This window comes from Rhagoletis zephyria, unplaced genomic scaffold (assembly GCF_001687245.7).
Source record: "Rhagoletis zephyria isolate East Lansing unplaced genomic scaffold, Rhagoletis_zephyria_1.1 Rzeph_scaffold_12568, whole genome shotgun sequence".
NCBI lineage: Eukaryota > Metazoa > Arthropoda > Insecta > Diptera > Tephritidae > Rhagoletis > Rhagoletis zephyria.
In genome coordinates this window covers 1-17,076 of record NW_016169642.1, presented here as the reverse complement: position 1 = coordinate 17,076, position 17,076 = coordinate 1, and the positions used below count along the sequence as shown (strand labels likewise).

The following is a 17,076-nucleotide window of genomic DNA, read 5'->3' as shown; positions in this document are numbered from 1 at the left end:
TCCACCGCAGTAAGCTACATACTTTTTCTGTAAATAAATTTATAAAACAAAGTAAAATAAACAACAAAATCCTCGGCTGTTTAAGCAATGAGACGACGTGTTTCAATTTTCATCGCGCTGGTTTGACATTGTTTTTATGTTGTTGTTGTAGTAGTACTTAACTACCTCGGCATACGTACAAACACACATAAATACATACCTAGCATGAAAATGCATGAAAAATTGTTTTGTAACAGTTGGCTTAAATATAAAATTAATTGCAGTGTTGACAAAAACATGTATTGCTGGTAAGTTAAGTGTTTGGGTGTAGCAGAAAACAGATCGAAAGAGAGTCCCTAACCCAGTATGCCCAAGATACATGCGCCTTCCTCAAGGCATTGTAAAATGACATTAGTATATAGGCAAATTATTTATGACAAAGAGTTAGATCAGATCAGAGAGTCGCAAAAAATGTGTTCCAAAGTCTCTTCATCCTCAAGCCAGAGTCGGCATTCCAACTCTGCTTGCACATTTATTCGTTGCATGTGAAATCGTAGTCTTTTGTGACCAGTTGGATACCCAGAGAGTGGCTTTATGCCATTTATATTAAACAGAATACTATTCTTTCCATTAAAAGGATAGCCGAAAAGCCTGGCATGTTTACGGCCGTCCACTACACCCCCGTTCTTACTGCGTTCTTATAGTTCTTGAAGAGGAGAAACTGCGACCCTGAAAATACACTTAACGATTTTTATCATGCCAATTGTCCAATCTTGGCGATGTGGGATTCTCACTTATTTATATCTTCCAAAAGAATGCTTGCATGAAGCTTCCTTGTACAGAAGCAATAGTAAGAGAGTCGAAACCGCAGCTCTCTCATAGCTGCTGTTGATAGAATAAAAATATGATGAGAAGTCCATTCTCAAAGCGAGTCTAGAGCTGCAGTTGAGCCAGTTCTCATTGATTCAGTTTCAGATAGACATGCCAATATTTTCAGCTCGTTGAGACGTAGTATGACAGTTTTTTTCTAGTTTCCAGCGACCCCATCAGCCCTGAGTTCGATCCCCACGCTCTTCCAAGACGCCAGTTTTTCAAGATGGGGTTCCAACTAAGTATCATATCTAAATAGCATTGTCCCTACATTTTTGACCTCACTGGAGTATTAAAGCACTGCCTCTCCAAGAGTGACCGAACGTATTCATGGCAAAAGTTCTTTGTAGCATTGCTGGAAAAATCCCACCACCACTCGCTGAATTAAAGGGTGGCCAAAACATTGAATTCTTATTATTTAGGTTAAAGTATTATTTTGTAGCCGATAGAAAGTGAAAGGTTTGGTACCAAACAGCGGGATTCGAAAAATCCCCTCGTTTTAAAGACGAACCAGGTAAAATTGTTTTGCATGGGATGGTCACTGGAGATGAAAAATGCATCAAATAGGATAATCCCAAATGAAAAAGGTCTTGGATACAGCCCGATAAAGCCGAACGAAGAGAGACATCTACAACTATGAGGAATGTGAAGATGGCTACGAAAAATTGCGAAAGTCTCGAAAAAACCTCGAAGCAAACCCCGAATATTCCAGAAGAAATCCCCAAAAACGAAGAATTTTAAAAGGTCTTGAACAGCAAGATACGAAGAATTCTGAAAAGTTAAAAAAAAATTCTGAAGTATCCCATACCAATCCCTAAGTACCTTGAAGTCTAAAAAGAAAACCCAAAAATCTCGAGGCATCTTATTTTATCATAAATTCCTTTAAACATAAAAATCGGTTTTTTCTTTTAAAGTTTTACTTTGTTTGGGAATAAGTTCTATTAAATCTCATGAAACATTCAGTGTTTCGTCTACTCCCTTAATACACATGATATTTTAGTTTTTGGTGGCTTCTTGTAAAATTTGCAGCTTTATATATTTTTGTGGAAAATATTAACCATTGTAAAAATTGGGCCAGCTTGGGTAGAACGGCTCTCTAGTAGGAGGTAATGGCTTGAATGTTCCATTTTAGATCTGCTAAGGTAATATTTTTGATCGAATTTGTGTTAAACTTAAAATGGCATATTTTATAAATGGATTATTGAACAAAAAGTAAAGATTTTGACCCACAGTTAAAAAAAAAAATAATTATGATGAGGTGGTGGAGATTTTTTATGAAATAAAAAAACTCAGTATGCAGTTTTGTAGCCCATTCGATTCTAGTACACCAAAGTGCAAGTTTAAAGTTGCTGGGACCTACCGTTGATTTGGTTGAGGATGGCAGTCATTTGCGTCCATACAAAAGTAGATATATGGACAAAATGAGCAACACCTTCATCAAAAAAAATTTTTCAAAAATCAACGATATTTTGTAGATGCTTGAAACTTTCACTTTATAACAGTAAAATAGATCGTCCAACTGCATACTAGCAACATTTCTTAAAAATCGAATTAAAAAGCTCAACATTTTTACGAAAGTTTTTTTGATTTTATTTAAATGTTGCACAAAGATTTATATGGTTTTGTCAAAGAATATACTACATTTTTATAGACAAATAATTAAAATAAAAAAATAAAAAAAAATCGTGTGGTTTTTTATATTTTTTTGCGGACCCTAAATTTTCCATACGATTCAAACAGGAAACTTGGAACAACAAAACATACTTACAGTAAAAAAACAGCATAGCTTTTCTAGTAAATAAAGATCACCTGTTTTCATTCATAGTCAGTTTCTTATTTAAAACAGAAATTTATTTTGCTTATATTTGCTTAATGTCTACGATTGACACGATTTCATGGCTTATAAACTAAAACAAGCCAAAAGGCTGAGTATTTTGAAAAACAAAATTAAATTAAAAACAATTTTGAAAAAAAAAATTACGTTTAAGAAGAGCTATCGCATTGAGACATCAAAGCAGGGGTAGCAGTAAAATTGTTTTGTAAACACTAATTGGCACATTTAATAAATGATGGAAAATTTAACAAATTAAAAAATACCTATAGAAGATAACAAAACCAAACACAAAACTACAAAGGTAAACACAAAACACTTCACACTCGTGTATGTATGTATGTAGTTGGCAATTGACAGTTAACAGCAGCTGTCAGTTGACACTTGTCACCTGACCCTTAAAACTTTTTAGGTTGATTACAGCTTACACACTAGCTTAGCGCACCTTTTCAACCACCTAAATACATACATACATACGTACGTACTGCACTGCTGCTACTATCCTCCATTGCGCTCTAATTCTCATCATCACTGCCAGCATCATCACCCTCGCCATCGCCAGCGCTCGCTGGCCCAGAGAAAATGTAATTGTCACGTCCTGAAATGCCAGTACCACCGGCATCACCCAACCATGGATAGACATTGGGACATTCGCGGCAAGTCTCCATGTAGCGTGTGTCCGTTACATTCTGTTCGGGTATCTTGAAGGGCAGCGCACAGGTATTCCAAATGTTGCATGGCTTTGGTGCAACAGCAACACTTTTGTCGCACTTCCATGATTCGATGGTGTTGATGTCACGCAACTCCTTTGGGTCGGTCATGTATTGCAGCATTTGGGTGATGGTTAGAATATAGACATCGGGTCTGCAGTGAGAGTGAAAGAAAAAAGACGGGAGATTGTAAATTGTAGAATAGTTGGGTAAATACGCTTGTATGTGTGTATAATAAAAAGTTTTGTGGTAAATAGAAGTTAGAGTAACTAATAATGGTGGTGACCAAGTAACAAAAAACAAGAAAGTGAAGACCTAGTAAAAAACAGGTATGGTGAAAGTATAAAAATAAATATTTTCTTTCTTTAAAATATAACAAAGAAAGCGGCAAAATAGTAAAATTACACAAATAGTAATTTATTGCTATAATTGCTGAGCGAACTTTTGGTATTCGTGTACATACATATGTGTGTAGAATTCATTCGTGGCTAAATACTTCAGGCGTTTTGTGGAAAAAGTGCTGCAAACAAAATCATTTCCACTTCGAAAAGACACATAAATATATGCCTATAACGGAGCTGAGGAAATTATATTAAAAACATTAGCTTTCTCTCACCCGTTCGCTGAGTGTATGAAATTTCTGCGTGCTACATAAAAAGTAATTTATTTCAATAAAACGCAATATATTTAAACTCAGTCGAACGTATGGAAGATTTTTACTTTTTAAAAGAGTTCCCGTACATAGCTTGGAAAATAAAGACTTTTCAAAAACATTTTGATTGATATCCATATTGTAATAATTCATTTAACATATTAAATAATTTGCATTGTGTTTGATTTTTAACTAGGTGGCAACCCTTTAAAACCTCTAAACACCTATATTTTGATAGGTATTTCATTTAACTTGTGTTGAATTAAATTCGACTTTTTTAACAGATGGCAACCCCTTTAAAAATATTTTCAAACTACAACCTTCTCACCAATATTTCAATTACCTACTTTTTCTATTTCAATTTGAATTTGACTTTTTAAACAAGTGGCAAAAGAATAATTCCTTTATTTGATTAAAATAATTGAACTAAACTTTTAAACAGTTGGCAATCCACTTTAATATGTTTTCAATCCGCAACTTTCTTTAACTTATTCCGTGTGACCCCATCTTGTGATACATATTTACTTCATTCCTTAACTCCTAATTCCCTTAATTCAAGTTGGATTTAATTTATTAGACAGGTGGCAACCCTCCTACATGTAGTTCAAAAGTGCAGCATTTTAAAATTAAATTGCTTTCGATTCATATTTGTATTGAAGTGATTAATTTCCCTTAAATGAATTTAATTTTATTTACAGGTGGCAACTCCTAGATATAAACTTTTTCGTCTCTAAACGAACGCGAGGATATGCGCGTTTTCATAATTGGACTACTAAAATATAGAGTCTATCCATTTAAAATTTCAAGCGAATTTAAGTAAAATATACATATATAGTATTATTCGAATTTAATTATTTTATCAAGTGGCAGCCTTCTCTATAATATTTTAGACAGTGATCTTAAATCTCTTTCGGTTGACACTCCTATTGTAATATTTATTTTATTAATTAGCACTCATTTTCATATTTTTCGATATCATCATTATTTATCTAGAACCGTAACCGTTACATTTACCGTATTCCTATTCTTAAAAATATTTGATTTCGCAGCAGTATCTGTATCTGTAGCCGTATTTGTAAAGTAAACATACCCGCAAACGTAATGGTTCCCGCATTACCAAAGAGAAGACAACAGTATTGCCAAAAGCATTTTGAAAGATCAAGAGCTCTGCAACATACATACCTAAAGCTATTGAAGTGACGCGAAGTGCTAAGTGTAGAAGACCAACTTACAGGTGTCAAACAACAAACTTTGAAAAATTCAATTTAAATCAAACTTTGACTTTACAACAAACAAAATAAGCAAAAGCTAACTCAAAAAAACACAAGAAATCCAAAACCGAATGCAGTTAGAGAAACCGAACAAAAAAAAAAAGCTCCGCTTCCATTGATACTCTCCAACGCCAGCCCGGTAAATGTTGCTCATACGCAACGTCCAACAATAAAATATCGATTTCACACCCTACGGCTGCGTTTCCCACTTTCCTGCTACGCTGCTGCTATTATTGGCACTAATTAAAAATTCCAAAAGTTTTAAACAAAATGTATATATGTATGTATGTATGTACATAGTATATCTAACAGCTAGGTCAAGCTTTCTTCCTCACCTGCCCCTTTGCCGTCACTAAATTAACCGTCATCAAAATGGCTGCTGCATAGGAGCTGATGAGTGAGTTAACGCTGACTTTGAAGGGGGAAATTGAAAATGTGTAAACACATACATACATAAGTATGTTTGTAAAAGTATGCATGGGTAGCATTTCCGTATTTTCGCTCCATCATGCTATTGGCAGAAGAATATTTTCAGCCAAGACACGAAAAAAAGTTTAAAGTGCTGCGGAGGGTGGGAAAACATGAAAAATACAGAAAAGGATTAATGAAGCAAAACATACCGGAGGCCGCTTACCGCTCAGTATTTGTTACTATGTTTAATAGGGTTTTCTATGTTGATTGGAAAATGCTTTGGGTTAAATGGTGGTTAAATAGTTAGAGCTAGCAAAAGTGCTAACCGAGACGTTTTGCGATTTTCTTGTTGCTGGTGTTTACCCTGACTGAAGTTGAGTGTGAAGGCTGGTATACTTTAGCTTAGTTTTGTTTACGTTTCCGTTAACTGTAAGGAAATGCGTAGGACGTTTTAAGTATTTTGCAACGAGAGCTGTGTACACGGGTACATACCTACATACTTTGCATACATGGAATAAACTTAACTTTGACATTAACTTGCATGTTTTTTGTTTTCGGGCACTTCGTACTCTAGGCTTTGGGAAACTTAGCGTTTAAGTGACGAAAACGTCGATGCCGATCAAAAAAAAAACTCATCATGATCGATGAGGCACATTTTCACCTAAACGGATCCCTAACAAGAAAAACTGAGCCCACTGCAAGAAAAATACTATGCACCTACAACGAGTCCATTGTTTAATCTAGTTTCTAGGCTGGCTAAATAAACGGACCGCACTGCTTCGAAAATGGTGCCGGTAACGGAGTTCTTTTATGGCCTGAATTAGATGACATGGGATTGGCAATATGTGGTTTCAAAAAATAAGGTGCCAATTGCCACACAGCGCATTAAACAATGTCCTTATAGTGAACATCGCCGGTATTGAATCACACTATACAAATGATGGCGCTCCAATAGAAACCGGTATTTTGGGATAAAAATTAAATCTCAGGACATAACAAAAAAGTAAAAAAAAAATTTACATACATATATTTTTGAAATGGGCAACTCTTCTATAAAATACCTTCACAAGAATTTTGGGTAAATTTATAAGATGCTTATATAAAATGTTTCAATTAATTAAGCTATCAAATTAAATTGAGCCTTTCATATAGGTTACAGCCTTCTTCAAAAATATTTGTTTAAAATTAATAATAATAATAATAATAATAATAATAGACTGGCGCTTACACATATGTTAGTGTTTGGCCGAGCTTCTCCTCCGATTTGTGGCGTGCGCCTTGATGTTGTTACACAAAGCGGAGGGACCTAAAGTTTTACGCCGACTCCGAACGGCGATTGTATTTTTATGAGAAACCTTTTTTATATATTTTTTGCGCTGTTGCTTTGACCAGGGCTTGAACCCAGNATGGAAGCGCGCACTGCTTACCACTACACCTCAGTGGCCGACAAAAATTAGCTGTCGTTAATTTAATTCGTTTGACACCCGTAATGCAATGTTGCATTTAAACTCTCATTAAACTGAACTGCAGTTTTTGGAATGGTTGTAAGCCTCTTAAAAAAAAATTTTGATAAATAAAGCTTACTTACACCTTTCCCTTCCATAATAAAATATTTCATTTAACACACATGTGCCCGCCCCCTTTTTATAAAATATTTGGGAAATAAAGCTTTCTAAACCTCTCTTGTTTGATACCCATATTAACTATTGAATTTAATTTATTAGCTAAATTGACAAAAACTTCTAAACAATTGGCAATCCTCACTGAAACTGTTTTGAAAATAAAGCTTTTTTTGAAGTTCTCTCGCTTGATACCTGTATTTAAATATTTCATTTCAAAAATCGATAAAAACATAGATAACAAAATCTATGAACATATCGATAACAAAATAGATAAAGTATTCGATAAAAATATCGATAACAAAATCGATTGCTACATCGATAACAAAATAGATTATCATATCGATGAAAATATTTACAAATATATCGATAATAAAATCTATTATTATGTCGATAACAATATCGAAAGCAATATCGATAACTACCCTGCAATGAAAAATTATCAATTGTTAAAAATAACCAACTTTCTTTGCGGGATTTCGATAAAAACCTCACTTTTAATTAGCAACGACAAAACGAACTTTAAGTAAGTTGTAAAGTCGTGCGGGAGTCATGCAGACGCAATCTGGAGTTTGTTTTCTTTACAATTAATTTTAAAATTTCTCATACAAAAACTGTTTTTAATAAATTTTTTTCTGCACTTCACAAATAATTTTTCTTATTCAGGACAAATAAAATGCAGCTCAAAATTGTATGTTATCATTTTGTTGTTATGTCTGATGGAATTCGAATATAGAACCACCTACTGTGAAATATGTAAACAAATAAACAAATATGCAATGTTGAAAAAAAATTAAATAAATAAAAATGTAAAAAATAACAAAATGGTGTTTATTGATATTTTATGTCCAAAAGTAGTTAGTTAAAAGTTATTTGACATGCAATGCAGTGGTATCCAGCTCCGACCTTTTTGTTGCCATCGTCCCACTTTCTTTTTTCGAACAAAATATACAGTTAATAGTTAGCACAGTAGTGTCCGCGTAAACAGACTAAAGTTAGTTAAAAGCTAACGTCGCTCCCTGCAGGGTATATCGATAAATATAACAAAAGTTCCAGAATATTCTCGAAAATCACGAAGTAGTCCCGAGAATACCGAATATTTCTAAAATCCCGAAATAGTTCCCAGATTGAGTCTCTGGGTCTCTATCTACGTATATCCTTTTCTTTATAATTACGTTTATTTTAACATTTGTTCCTCTATCTTAATCTTTACTTTTATCGTTATCGTTATCCTCTTCCTAATTTTTTTCTTAATATTTATTTTTGTTTTTACCTATATTTTCTTCATCCATATATTCCTCTTCACCTTTGTCCTTGTATAGGTAAAGTGTTTTAATTAACCTTGATCCTCATGTTTGCCTTTATCTTTGCGCATTTTCGTTTTTATTTTTATTTTTATTTTTATTTTTATTTTTACCTTTGCCTTTATCCTTTTCTTTATCTACGTATTTACTTACCTTTACTTTCATTTTTATGCTGGTCTTTATCTAATTGTTATTCTTTAACCTTTTATTAGCACTTGTTTCCGTCCCAACCATTTCCGTCTGCAACTTTCGTGCGCAATCTCTCAACCAACCACACGCTGCTAAAGAAATTTCACTTCAAAAATGTTATGTTTATAATGAAATGTGAAATATTTGAATTTGTGACCAAAATGTGTAAACTTTAATTCACTGTAAAAGAAAATTGTAATGAGGCGGAATTAAAGCCTTTTGGGGTTTGGATACTTTCAAGAGTGTAAATATGTAGATATGTACCTTCTAAGAAGTTGAATATAAGACACAGTTAGCGTCTTATAACGAACGTAATGTTGAAACTCTATTTGCGTTAGCACTTTGAAGACAGTGTATTAGGCGTCTTACTAATTGACATGTAATTTAATCTTAATCTGGTTATGTTGGTGCCAAATAACAAAATACAATAACTACTATAACATAAACAAAACTGTAACAAAGTGTGAAATACTTGACAACTTTGACAATACATTCCTCAATGCGGTTTTCTTATACCACACTTTCCAGGCAAAGCAAAAGAAAAAAAAAACAAAATAAAGAAAATAATGCTTATTGAGGTTTATTCAAGTGCTCTCCAATAAATTGTACGTTCTTTCACTACTATGTGTTTAGTGCATACATAAATACTTGCATACATTGTGCGCAACAAGCAGAGCTGTCTGAAGCGGCATGCGGTGCAAAAATCGCAGTGTTGCTGTCAAAATATCAGCGCATATCGAACTTCGACCAACAATGGTCGTCGAAAAAACTATACAGACATTTTCACCCACAAGCGCACGAATTTCAACAAACCCGCAACACATCCCAGTGGAAAAAGCAGTAATGCATTACATGCGTGATTTCTTATGTGTTCTAGATTACATTACTGTTTAATATTCTAATGTATTCAAAAAGTCTCCAAAAAATCATATTAAATCACGTTCATTCCTCGATACTAGGTAATGAAAAATTTAATGCCCACTTGTCGTAGGACATCGCCGTGGGAAAAAATGCATTTTCGAATGTGAAAACGACTGTTTTACTGATTAGTTTTTCGATTACTATACATTACATTTTCACACCGGGATAGTACACGTGCTGAGCAAAACTCATGAACATCATTGAATAGCTGTAAATATGTATGCACTACAAAAGTGACAACTCCAATGCACAAGTAACAACAAGACACCGGCACTCGAACAAACAAGTCAGAAGGCAAAAGTTTTTATGTTTGCTGTATTGCCTACGAAGCAAAGTTGAGGAAAATTTTTGTTGACAAGCATTTAATTTGTTTACGATACACAAATGTCATTGACACATAAAATTTTATTTCGATCGATTCTTCTTCTAGTACTTTGTATTTAGTTTTTTACCATTTGGCTCCTCGAAACACCTTTCTACATTTATTGTAGACTATTCGACCACTCTGGGCCCAACACCTTTATTTATTGTTAATGGTGTCAATCTCGCGATAAAAGTAACAAACGGTATATATGTGTGTATGTATTTATGTAACAATCAAACGTCTGCAACACTAACACAAACAAGGCATATGTCACCATTTTGCAATTTGTCACAATCGAATTGTCGCTTCGACGACTCGTCGAGTTTGTTACTGTTTCCGATAATTGGCAAAACTTTTACTGTGAGTTTTCAGTGTTTATGACACAACAAAAATACACTTGGACATTTGCCTTTTTTCTCATATATCGTACTTATTTATGTTGGTAGAAAGTGGCCAAAAAGAGTAGCCAATTTTGTTTATTTACAATATTAGCTGAGCAAACTCTTTCGTACACCCCAAATGCGCTGATGTGTATGGCTTTGTGTGAGTGAATATGTAGCCACTCGTAAACATCTAATTGGATATATGTACATACTAGCTTATACCCGCGGATTTCACCCCCAAGTTTTTATACAAATACAAAAAAANGAGGTACTTAGGCCGTTTAAAACTATGAAATCATAAAATCTCGTCTGCACGATGAGGCATACGAAAGATATCAATCCCTCTAAGTTTACCTTAAAATGGTTCCTCGGATACGCTGTGTGAACGTGTAACCTTCTGGGAGATGCCCAGGGCGGGTTCTAATATTTTCAACTCAAATTTAGTAACCTAGCCTTGATAAAATACCACTTCTCAGTACTGTAGCTAAATGCCTCAAGAGATTTGTATGCATCATGAGAGCTTTAGATTATAGGGCCGAAGCCGGCTCTCCCTTCCCCTTCCTTTCCATTACATACAATTTTTTCTATCAGTACGGCACATATATAAAATAAATCTCCATAACAAATAATAATAAAATACTTCCAGAGATTTTCTATCCTTCCACTGTATGATTACTTCAACGCCATGCTGACGCTGACATAGTTAGAAAATGAATGAAAATTGCAAAAATTGTAGAACCTATGTGCATACATACACATACGTAGTACTTCGCAGGGCGTGGAAATAGTTAGTGCGGTAAGAACAATGCCGCCTAATACTGCTAATGCTTAGTGCCGACGGCTTTGCCATCCACCAGAGAGCGATATTATCAGCGTAACTTCATTACCGAAGTTTAAAACACCAATACGCCATTTTTACATGGCGGCGGTTTAGGCCATTCTGCTTTCAGTAATGTCCATCCATTACTTTAGCGAGGTAAATTGTGTGGATATTTTTTTTTTCTCTTGTGTTTTTTTTTTTGCTAATCGGCGCTAATTTAATTTTTTTTTTTTCGCAGCACTGCGTTAGTTGCGTTTTTCTATGTTTACTGTAAAGGTTTTTTGTATCAACTTATATTTTTTTTGTGTTGTTTTAAAATGAAAGTTTAATTCTGTTAAACTTTTCTCATTAAAACGTGCGAAACACTGTTGGTTAACGGTGAAAAAGTGAATGAGTGCAAAAACATTGTGTCAGTCTTAGGGCGTTGTACTCGTACATAAAAGCGTGCGTTAGGGTAAGCGGGTAACAAATAAAGTAAAATTGTAGCTGAGTAACTGTTATACATTTTTTGTATACATCCGTGAATAAGGTGAGTTTGGATAGTGACTATTTCTTGATTTAAGTAATTAACATTAACTAATGTTAATGTGTTTTAATTGCAAGACCAAACAAAGCATAAAATATATCGACGGCTAATATTCAAACACTCTATCTGTAATCTGTAGAAAAATGAATTTACGTTGTTAAAATCAACCTTAGACTTAACTGTCATCGAGTATATTAAGGAGATCCTTAGTTATCACTTTATATTAAAATTTTCTACTGCATTTAAAAGTCACAGGAAACATTCTTCAGTAATCCTTAATAATTTAAATGTACATAAATACCTTTACCTTAATATGAATAGAAAGACCATATCTAACATGTTTCTTTCTCTACAGGACTGAAATGGTATTGAATTAACGAAGGCTGGACGGCTGCATGCAAATGATCTCAACTTCCAAATAGGTTGTACACAGTGGGTCGTAATCACACTTATCAGGGATCGTAGCTCAATATTTCCCTTTGTGAGAACCTGTTCAGGAGTGAATTGTTGTTTTGAAATTTAGAGTACTGTACCAACCAATGGCTCTCATGAGCTATATTAATGAGATCCTTGATGTATTCGCCTGTTCCCGCTATGCTTGCCTTAAAATTGACTCTGTTCCACAAATTTAAGCTCATTCCACCTTGCATCGAAGTTTAGCCTCAATATACATACTATGTACATACGTTCGTGTACTATTTTTAAAAGGTGCGAGTAGTAAAGTCCAGCTGCCCAGCTCCAATTCTCTTTTCAGTTTTGCAGCCGTCCGTATAGACAGATTTCACCGAGCTCCCCAACAGAGTGTGTGATACTTGTGCTACTACATTGTAGCAAAGATATCGACGTATCTTTTTCAAAACGAGACTTCAGGAATCAGTTTGTCATAATCGAAAAATATTAATTTTCAAGAATTCTATACTATTTCAACGAAATATTGTTGTTTTTTTTTTTTTAAGAAAAGCTGTTACCTCACAGCTGGTCCCATACTTATTTGGTTTAAATCCGATCATTGGATCATGAAGAAATTAATGATTATCTTAAATTTGTATATAAGAATTGAAGTCGGTTTTGTGTTTTGCTTAAAAATAACTTGTTAAAACAAAAGATTCTTCTCAAAGGCAAATGCGAAACTCGAAAATTCGAAGAAAACTGCTTGTTGTGTCAAAAAATGTACACTCGTGCTCGTTATCAAAATTAATTTTACTCTAATAATAAAAACACAATGCTTATTTACTCAAACATTTTAGCAGCCGATTAAAGCAATTCCAATTAATATTAAATTTCTATAAAATATCTAATAAACTCTTCATGCTGCTCAATAAACGTTTATTCACATTTAGTTGAACTTCCGCCCTATCCACTTTTTGCACACAGTTTACATTTTAAATACTCTCAGAATATATGTATGTATGAATGTGTGCATGAGAACAAAAAATATACATACATACATATGTATGTAGACATATATACGACCCCCAGGTACTTACAGTTCAAGTGCCCAATCAAGGAATTTATGCAGGCCATTTTCCAGTGGCTTCGTCTGGAACCAATTCGTATGGACTGGCATCATGTAGGGTGCCTTGTTCTGTTCATAGTAACGTGTGAAGTCCTCTTGCAGCCAAGCGAATATCTCTTCCTCGTCCAAATTGTGTAGCACACATTGATCCAGATAGGGACAGTGACCGCCTTCATAACCTTCGACATAGTGAGTGTTGAGTGGCACCTCCCAAACGCCGGGGAAGCTCTTCGACGGACACGTGCCGCTCTTGCATTCATGTGAGATTTTAAAGTCGAGCGTGTATGGCCAGATGGGTACATTGACTGGTGGCACGGTAATCGAACTGTCATAGATGTAACCGAAGTCTTCGATAACCTGTGTAGACAGCATGGCGCAGCACCAAATGCAGGCATATGTACGTACGTATATACAGTTGTTGGCGTTGTTAATGTAATGTGTATGCACGTGTGTATGCACATATTGATGTACGTTCGACCATAGTTTGTGGTTATGTCATGAAAATAAAAAAAAAACAAAAAAATTTAAGATAAATTCAAAAGGGTTAATAGAATTCAATATAGGGACATATGCATACATACATATGTACATATAAAAACGTACAAATAGTATATACTACATATGTACATAGTCTGATGCTGTGTTCAAAGTTTTAATGCATTGCATATAATAACAATAAAAATGTTAAACGTGGGTGTAAATGCTGTAGAAGACAAGCATAGAAAACTTGAAACAAGAATAAATGTGACCATGAACATGAAAATGGCTTTGCTGCTCTTGTCTCCGCTACAGATGTGTTTGTACGCACGGTGGTGTGGTTTGACAGCAGTTTGGTTGCTGTTATGGTTATTTTTATTGTTGTTGTTGCCAGTTTAATGGTCCTGTTTACAGGTAATTGGTTGTAATGCTCGAAGCTGCTCATGTGCAACAATTTCAAGTACACAGGCACAGATTTTACCACTCAACAACACTAAAGTACCCTCCCCTAATGGTGGTGTGTTGTGTGTACGGTAGTTTATTTATTTAATTTTTTTGCTTGTTGAATTTTGTATGCAGCAGTAGTGCATACAGAGTGCATATTTGCAATGCAGCGAGCTGGAAAGTTGATTGCAATCATTGCATATGGAACTTAATTCAATTAAAGGCATTTGACGCAAATGCACAATAATCAGCAACTAAGAGCTTGCAAGTTTATGCAGTTGCATAAGAATGTTACGCTTTCCCCGTTTGAGGAGGTACACGTCTCTAAATTGCCATGATATTCAGTTATATTCTCCTGGTTTTATACCAATGCGTTCGATATGTCAGTAGCAATTTTATTTAAGAACTTTGACGTAGAGGAACCTTCAATTTTATGCCGCAGGAAGGATTATCGCTCATAATAGAAAAGTTATTTAGATGTTGGACCAGGAATCGAACCTGGCTGCTCTCGGTAACCACTAGGCCATGGCCGCCGCTATAAATAGATACGTTTTTATCTAAATCTTTAAAACAGATACTCCAAGTACAGATAGGTTCGAATATTTCGGCTGCCCTAATCGTATTTATATATTTTCTTGTACTAAGTTCAGACAGGCGGTTAGCTAAATTTTCTCGATTAAGGTACTAATCGAGATCCATTTTCCATACAAACATTGAAATCTTTAAGTGTCCGATTAGTGCTTCATCGAGTGCTAATTGAATTCATTTTGTCATGCAACCCTGTTGGGTATGTTTAACTTTGACTGTGAGGTGTGTTTATTGCACAAACAGCAATCACCTGACTGTATCTGGTCCACTTTTATAGCTCAAATTTCATCAGATATGAAAAATTTAATATTCAAGTTGTGCAAATTTTTCCATAAACCGTTACCTTTTAGGTAAAAAATGCAAAAACCTATTTATATATGTGCATTAGGGCGGGACAATTTGCATGGGAGATTTTTCCCACTATGCGCGTATAGCACAAAAGGATTCTACGTGGAATTCCAAGTAAACTTGCCGAAGAAACTATGGATCTAAAATCAATTTGGACTTTGCAAAATTGCGAAAATAACACGAGAATGAAGAAGAAGTGAAGGTCTTAGCCCGATCAAAGAGAAAGTATGGAAGACGGCTGAAAAGAGCGAGGCCAATCGCCCTAGTGTGATATATGTTCATTGTAACTGTAAATAGTCATTGTAAATGCGTTTTAAATATTGTATGTGCCTACTAAAACAAAAAGAGAACAAATATGCATTAAATGTGAATAGCTAACCCAACACTTTCTTAGTGCTGGCTAAATTGTGTTTTTTTGTGTGTAAATTTCCTAACAAATTGTAAGATAGTATAGTTGGTGTCCTAACATAAGGACAGGTATATAAATAAAGAAGGAACTTAATAATAAAAAAAATATATATAAAACAACAATTACCCTCCCGATTCGCCCCGGCCTAACCTAAAAATTATCAGATGTATGATTATATATTGAGCGTTGGTATATCTTGTTTTATGATTTATAACAACAGACTTCCTTGATGGCAATATATAATTTTCCTACTCGTTTTTTTTTTCAAATTCCAGTGTAAAAATAGTTGTTGAAAAGTGATTGCTGAAAAGTGCCACCCGAGCACTTAAAAATCCATTTGATGCAATTCTCCGATGTATGTATGTATGTAACATTTATTTTCTCTTCCGCACCGAAATACATACATACATATTTAAATACATGGGTAGAGTACGGCTACCTCCAAAGGGGATACTATGAATAACAGTTATGCCTGGTTATATGTATTGTATACGTAGGCAAATGTAGGCGCATACACTTTTACTGCCCCCAGCCGTAACAGCTAGTTTACATTTTTTCAAATCCCTGTCATCTCAAAAAATGTGCTACGGACAATTCAATGTACTACACATTTGCATTAGCAATCTATTCACTAACATAATTTTCTAGCGAAAATATTAGCAAACAGGCTAAACAGAAATGAGACGCATAAGGCAAATGGAATTGCACACAGGGAATTGAATAACAAAGAAAATGTGTTTCATGGTTATAAACTTTTAAAATTTATACATAGACAACTAGTTGAAATAATTACGGTTTCTGTTAGGAAATTCGGTGAGCATTTTTAGCTATGTCTATAAGCGTATGTATGCACATATGTATTTTGTAGTAAGTAGTTTTGCAAAGTTTTTGTGTACGTCTATAGCGTAACATAACATTTTCTTTACTTGAAAGAAAACACATGCCAGCTTCTATCTGTGCGTACATATTCAGTCAAGCGATGTCCATTCATGATCTGAGTAATTAATTTATTTATGCATACGATACAATTTAACCTCATAATCCCTCGAAATACATATTACTTACAATTTATGCAAATGTTGTATAAAAAATCGGCTTACTGCCTGTGGTAATTGTCTAAAACATCACAACAAAATAAAACTGTCAATTAACTCCTTGTACTATTTATGCCAAATTACCTATCAGGGATCTGAAAATTCATTATATTGCTAGAGGACGCGTAACTGCCAACTGCATTGCGCAAAAGTAATCAGGTAATATTTACAAGTATGTACATACCCGCAATATGTACGCACAGTGGGCAGCGCATACACCAGCCCCCTGCCACAATTGCTCACCTTGTATTGTGTATTGCGTCCGGGTTTTAAGAACGGCGCACGCATACCCACCACATCGTTGACGGACACATTGGCGAATTTTTTGAGTATTTCACGCATGCCAATCA

The 17,076-nt window shown here is 34.6% G+C and overlaps 1 protein-coding gene across 1 annotated transcript; it reads right to left on the bottom strand.

Annotated features, from left to right (window-relative positions):
• Nucleotides 1-2,626: 2,626 nt before the first annotated feature.
• Nucleotides 2,627-17,070, bottom strand: Cda4 (chitin deacetylase Cda4). Its single transcript, XM_017633966.1, has 3 exons — nt 16,970-17,070; nt 13,338-13,723; nt 2,627-3,544 (listed from the first exon to the last, which is right to left on the bottom strand). The coding sequence occupies exons 1-3, from the start codon at nt 17,066-17,068 to the stop codon at nt 3,196-3,198; spliced, it is 834 nt and encodes a 277-aa protein (XP_017489455.1). The 5' UTR covers nt 17,069-17,070; the 3' UTR covers nt 2,627-3,195.
• Between the last annotated feature and the right edge of the window lie 6 nt (nt 17,071-17,076).

What these genes read in the sequence shown, in the direction of transcription:
- Cda4 (XM_017633966.1), bottom strand. Translation starts at nt 17,068, where the DNA reads ATGCGTGAAATACTCAAAAAATTCGCCAATGTGTCCGTCAACGATGTG. An exon ending in GACGCAATACACAATACAAG is followed by an intron (nt 13,724 to 16,969) that starts GTGAGCAATTGT and finishes CTGTCTACACAG; the next exon opens with GTTATCGAAGACTTCGGTTA. An exon ending in CTTGATTGGGCACTTGAACT is followed by an intron (nt 3,545 to 13,337) that starts GTAAGTACCTGG and finishes CTCTCACTGCAG; the next exon opens with ACCCGATGTCTATATTCTAA.